Source organism: Notothenia rossii (assembly GCF_949606895.1).
Source record: "Notothenia rossii genome assembly, chromosome: 11".
Taxonomy (NCBI): Eukaryota; Metazoa; Chordata; class Actinopteri; order Perciformes; family Nototheniidae; genus Notothenia; species Notothenia rossii.
Window position 1 is genome coordinate 248,727 of NC_136910.1, and position 6,274 is coordinate 255,000.

General features: G+C 38.9%; 1 protein-coding gene across 6 annotated transcripts in view; it reads left to right on the forward strand.

Moving 5' to 3' along the window:
- Window positions 1-355: 355 nt before the first annotated feature.
- LOC307024816 (transcription factor COE3-like) overlaps window positions 356-6,274 on the forward strand; it is a 47,075-nt gene continuing 41,156 nt past the window's right edge. For 2 of the 6 annotated variants that reach the window (XR_013803998.1, XM_079659235.1), the window contains exon 1: window positions 381-2,937. Coding sequence is in view for 5 of the 6 variants with exons in the window: in XM_079659235.1 (XP_079515361.1) it covers window positions 2,819-2,937 (119 nt within the window). In the remaining variant the exon portion in view is untranslated. Of the gene's footprint in view, window positions 2,938-6,274 lie in introns of all 6 variants that reach the window. The other 4 variants (XM_079659238.1, XM_079659239.1, XM_079659237.1 and 1 more) reach the window with 4 other exon arrangements.

Below are 6,274 nucleotides of genomic sequence, written 5' to 3' on the forward strand. Positions count from 1 at the left end.
GAGTCTACAGGTAACATGTGATCGTCATATGAGACTACAGGTAACATGTGATCGTCATATGAGACTACAGGTAACATGTGATCACCATATGAGTCTACAGGTAACATGTGATCGTCATATGAGACTACAGGTAACATGTGATCACCATATGAGTCTACAGGTAACATGTGATCGTCATATGAGACTACAGGTAACATGTGATCGTCATATGAGACTACAGGTAACATGTGATCGTCATATGAGACTACAGGTAACATGTGATCAACATATGAGTCTACAGGTAACATGTGATCGTCATATGAGACTACAGGTAACATGTGATCGTCATATGAGTCTACAGGTAACATGTGATCGTCATATGAGTCTACAGGTAACATGTGATCACCATATGAGTCTACAGGTAACATGTGATCGTCATATGAGACTACAGGTAACATGTGATCACCATATGAGTCTACAGGTAACATGTGATCGTCATATGAGACTACTCGAAGGTTTACTCACTTGATCCTCCTCCTTTTTCTTTCTCTTTAGTTGTTGTTTTATATTTATTGTTTTTTGTTTAGTGATTTATTCCTTTATTTCTCTGTAATGCAGGTCTGCATGTTTTAAAGTGGTGTATCCATTAATCTGTTGTTTCCCCTCAGTTTGATATGATTTGTTCTCCTTTCTCTCTCCCCCTCCTCTGTCCCCCCCTCTCTCTTTCCGTCCTTTCTCTCTCCCTCCTCTCTCTTCCCCTCTTCTCTCCCTCCTCCTCCCTCCACACTGATTCCTCCCCTCTGAGCCTCGGAGGCCTCCAGCAGTCAGCAGAGCTCTTACTCTGAAACCCCGTCAGTTTATCTTGTGTCTCCTCGACGAGGGGAAGATCTCCAGAGAAACACCTATATATAGTTATATATGAACTATAGTTATATTTCATATCTGGTGTGAAACCAGCACCCCCCTCTGGTTGAATCCTCTCCACTCAGGACCAGAATCAGGGTTCACCCCTTCACTCGAGGAGTTCCTGTGAAGCTCCGAGAGTTACAGAGACCACATGCTGAGAGTCAGGAACCAGCAAGAAGAAGAAGACCACCTAAAGACCGGTTCTGAAGGACATTACTCTACCCTAAGAGAGACGGACCTCACCCAGAGCAGAGAGAGAACTCTGTCCGACTGAGAACCGGTTCTATAGAGATGCTCTACGTCTGGAGAACTCACAGCGAGGTGGTGATGTTCTAGAAAAACAACATGGAGGGACAAGAAGAAGGAGAATCAGAGACGGGGACATCGGACCACATTGGGACCGGACTCGATCCCTGAAGCTGAATGCACTCTGACGGATGAATGTCTCACGGTTCTATAGAGATGCTCTGGGGCCGGAGAAGACACTGGAGTCAGAACCTGTACTGGAAGGAGGACCTGGGGTCTGGAGGTCTGGAGGACCTGAGGTCTGGTGGTGCTGAGGTCTGGAGGTCTGGAGGTCTGGAGGAACTGAGGTCTGGAGGACCTGAGGTCTGGAAGTCAGGAGGTCTGGAGGACCTGAGGTCTGGAAGTCAGGATGTCTGGAGGACCTGAGGTCTGGTGGTGCTGAGGTCTGGAGGTCTGGAGGTCTGGAGGACCTGCGGTCTGGAGGACAGATAAACTTGGACCCTCCTCACATTCACTCTGAGAGGAAATGTTCCTGAACGAGGGGGGGGAGTTCATGCACTCTCTCTCTACGGTTGGGTGGAAGGCCCCCTCCTCCCTCTCTCTTTCTTTCTCCTCCCTCTCTCTCTCTCTCTCTCTCTCTCTCTCCTCACACACTCTCTCTCCTCACACACACACTCTCTCTCCTCCAGTCCTTGTAGGGCAGGCCCCGCCTCCTGCTGTGATGTCATCAGCGGAGGAGACCCAGGGGTGTTATGGTCCTGTTCTCCAGTCCTGTGGGGCCCAGGGCTGAGAGTCAGTCCTCTCCCTCTCTCTCCTCTCTCTCTCTCTCTCTCTCTCTCTCTCTCTCTCTCTCTCTCTCTCTCTCCTCACACACTCTCTCTCTCTCCTCACACTCTCTCTCTCCTCTCTCTCTCCTCACACTCTCTCTCTCCTCTCTCTCTCCTCTCTCTCCTCTCTCTCTCCTCTCTCTCTCCTCTCTCTCCTCTCTCTCTCTCCTCACACACTCTCTCTCCTCTCTCTCTCCTCTCTCTCTCCTCACACACTCTCTCTCTCCTCTCTCCTCTCTCTCTCCTCTCTCCTCTCTCTCTCTCCTCTCTACTCACACACTCTTTCTCTCCTCTCTCTCTCTCTCTCCTCTCTCTCTCTCTCCTCTCTCCTCTCTCTCTCCTCACTGTTAGTCCTGTGGGGCCCGGGGCTGAGAGTCAGTCCTCCGTCAGCCTCCGTCTCTCCTCCTCTCTCTTTGGGGAAAAGAAAAGAAAAAAGACCGTTTCCTCTCGGCGTCCTCTGAGGATTTTATTTCTCCTCCTCCTCCGTCGCTCTGCTTCAACTCCACTTTTAATAATAATACTTTTAATGAAACACTTTAACGGAAAAAAAAGAGAGAAAAGTGAATAAAATCTGAAGAGGAGAAAAAAGTCGAGAAATAAACGGTCGCCTCTCCGTCAATTCTCCGCACAATCCAGCTTCTTCTTCTACTTATGTAGTTTTTAAATACTTCTTCGACTGTAGTTCTTAAATTCTTCTTCTCTTGACTTTTTGAAGCGTTTTTTTCTCCCGTGATTTGTATTTTTCCTTCACATTTTCTTTTCTTTTCTAGTTTTTTTCTACAATTTTTTGTCGTTTTTCCTGCCGTTTTTCTTCTTCTCCTCTTGTAGTTTTTCTCCTCTTTCTCCCTGGTCTCGGGCAGATGTTTGGGATCCAGGACTCGCTGCCCCCCCGCGGCTCGGGCCTGAAGGAGGAGCCGCTGTCCGTGCGTTCCTGGATGAGCTCCTCCGGCCTGCTGGACGCTAACACCGCCGCACAGAGGTACTGCCCCCGGGGATTCTGGGAGATGGAGTGCATCCGATCAGAGGGTCCGGGGGCTCCGGGGGGGGGGGAGAGACGGGAGGGAGACGGGAAATTATTTTAGAGACAGCAAATATATTTCTGTTTCTGGAGAATTTGTTAAATACAGTTTTTAAAAACTCAGATTTATAAAGATGTTCTTTAAATCACATTTATTATATTGTTTAAGTTTCTCTGCAGAACAGAGAGCAGATTCAAAATAATCTTGGACTTCAATCTAGTTTCTAATATTTAACTCTTATATATCTGAATCTTTTCTCAGTTTCTTTATTCTCTGAAGGGTTAGGGTTAGTCTCCTGATGTTAGGGTTAGTCTCCTGATGTTAGGGTTAGGGTTAGTCTCCTGATGTTAGGGTTAGTCTCCTGATGTTAGGGTTAGTCTCCTGATGTTAGGGTTAGGGTTAGTCTCCTGATGTTAGGGTTAGTCTCCTGATGTTAGGGTTAGTCTCCTGATGTTAGGGTTAGTCTCCTGATGTTAGGGTTAGTCTCCTGATGTTAGGGTTAGTCTCCTGATGTTAGGGTTAGTCTCCTGATGTTAGGGTTAGTCTCCTGATGTTAGGGTTAGGGTTAGTCTCCTGATGTTAGGGTTAGTCTCCTGATGTTAGGGTTAGGGTTAGTCTCCTGATGTTAGGGTTAGTCTCCTGATGTTAGGGTTAGTGTCCTGATGTTAGGGTTAGTCTCCTGATGTTAGGGTTAGTCTCCTGATGTTAGGGTTAGTCTCCTGATGTTAGGGTTAGTCTCCTGATGTTAGGGTTAGTCTCCTGATGTTAGGGTTAGTCTCCTGATGTTAGGGTTAGTCTCCTGATGTTAGGGTTAGTCTCCTGATGTTAGGGTTAGTCTCCTGATGTTAGGGTTAGTCTCCTGATGTTAGGGTTAGTCTCCTGATGTTAGGGTTAGGTTTTAAGAAAGGTCTCCTGATGTTTCTTTATCCCTCGTGTTTCTGAGCTGAAGATAGTTTAGTAACTATAACTATAATAGGAGATAATGAAGAGGTCAGAAATAGAGAATAAAGTGAAGAATGAATTTAACATATCAAAGCTTAAACTGCAGCAAATAATAAACGTTTTAAAGTGAAGGTCACGCAGTGAGCGCACAATGACATTAGTATTAATATATATACTCAGATATATTATTGTAAACGGTATATTTATAATAGCTCTGCCGATTAAATGTGATATATAGATATATTAATATTATAACGTTATAGTAAAGCTGATTTGAGAGATTTATAGGAAAGTCAAATTCTGCTTGAATGTGAAATTAAAGACAAAGTCATTTTAAATTAAAACTAGAATAAAAAGGTTAAAAATGAAAAGTAATTTTAAACAGAAGTTTCTGTTTGAATCAGATTTTATTCTTTTATATAAAACGCGCTGAATTATTATTAATAATAAAATCTACCGGTTATAAAAACTGGTTTCTGATTGGTTCATAAATACTGAGTTAAATAAAAAACATTCAATTATAACTTCAGTACTTTTAATAATTAGAAGAATTTAATGTTTTTATAAATCATATTTATTAAGAGATGAAGTTTAATATCAATTATTAGAAATCCGTTTCTCTCAGAGGAAAACGTTAATATTATAACACATTTAAAAGTTTAAATTCAATATGAACTTATGTATATCGATCTCTATCTATCTATAGATCGATATATCATATTTTATAATGTGAGTTTGTTTCTAACAGATTTAATATATACATTAATATGAAGCGCGTCGGCGCAGAGAAAACGCTCTTTTAATTATTAATTATAACTTAAGGTTTAACATTAAACGGTGAATTTGCTGATGGCATCCAGCGTTTAAATCTGTTCTGATGTTGATCCAAGCTGATGCTCCGAGCTGCAGACTCTGTTCTTTATATATATATACATCTATATAGATATATAGATGTATATATATCTATATATATATATATATATATAGATGTATATATATATATATATATATATATATATATACATCTATATATCTATACATCTATATAGATATATAGATGTATATATATATATATATACATCTATATATCTATATAGATGTATAGATATATAGATGTATATATATATAGATGTATATATATATATATACATCTATATATATATACATCTATATATCTATATAGATGTATATATATATATATATCGCTTTTATTTATGAATTATAATGTTTGGGAGCGTTTCATTTAAACTGCGTCAGATTATAATCATTAATAATTAATGATTATAATCTGAGTCTCTATCCGCCGCTTGAGATCAGGAAACCTGTTTGTTTGTTTGTTTGTTAATAAATAATATCAGAAACTTTGATGTTTTATATCAGAAATCAATCTTTATTTATTGATCAGCTCTGATGATTTAAAACTCTGTGATAATGAACAGATTCCATACATTTTTATATTTAACTTCATGTCATTTTCTTACCTTTTCTTTTTCCTAATTTATTAAAATGAGATTTCTTGAAACACGAAAGATGTTAAATATAAAAGGTTCAGATGTTTCAGACGATGATCTGAGAGCGCCTGAGACGGTCTGACCGTAAAGGTCCTGGTTATCTGCGTCTCTACATCCTTACATTATAATATATCTATATCATAGTATATATTAAATTATATCTATATCATGCTGTACATTATAATATATCTATATCATAGTATATATTAAATTATATCTATATCATCCTTACATTATAATATATCTATATCATAGTATATATTAAATTATATATATATCATGCTGTACATTATAATATATCTATATCATAATATATATAATAATATATCTATATCATAATATATATTATAATATATCTATATCATGCTGTATATTATAATATAATATATATTATGATATAGCTCAGAATCAGAATCCCTGTATGAGTCCCACGGAGGGGAGATGTGCAGCGTTACAGCAGAAAGAGCCACAGACAGCTTAGTGTTGCATATCTTACATGCGTTAAAAAAGTACTAAGTTATAATATATATTATATTATATCCATATCATGTTGTATATTATATTATAATATATATATATGCTGTATATGATATTATAATATATATATACAGTATATATCATAATATAATATATGTTCATCACGCCCGGTTCCTGAAAGAGCCTTTCTGATGAATGTAATGTTAGAGAAACGTCTCTGTGTTCCTCACAGCAGATCAGAGACGTCTCTTTGCTGCGTTTCATGTGCCGATCATATCGTGTTTAATGAGTTAAATCACTTCCGTTAACAAAGAGTTTATTTACCGGTTTGAACTTCAATCTTCTTTATTCTGTATTCTTTATTGAT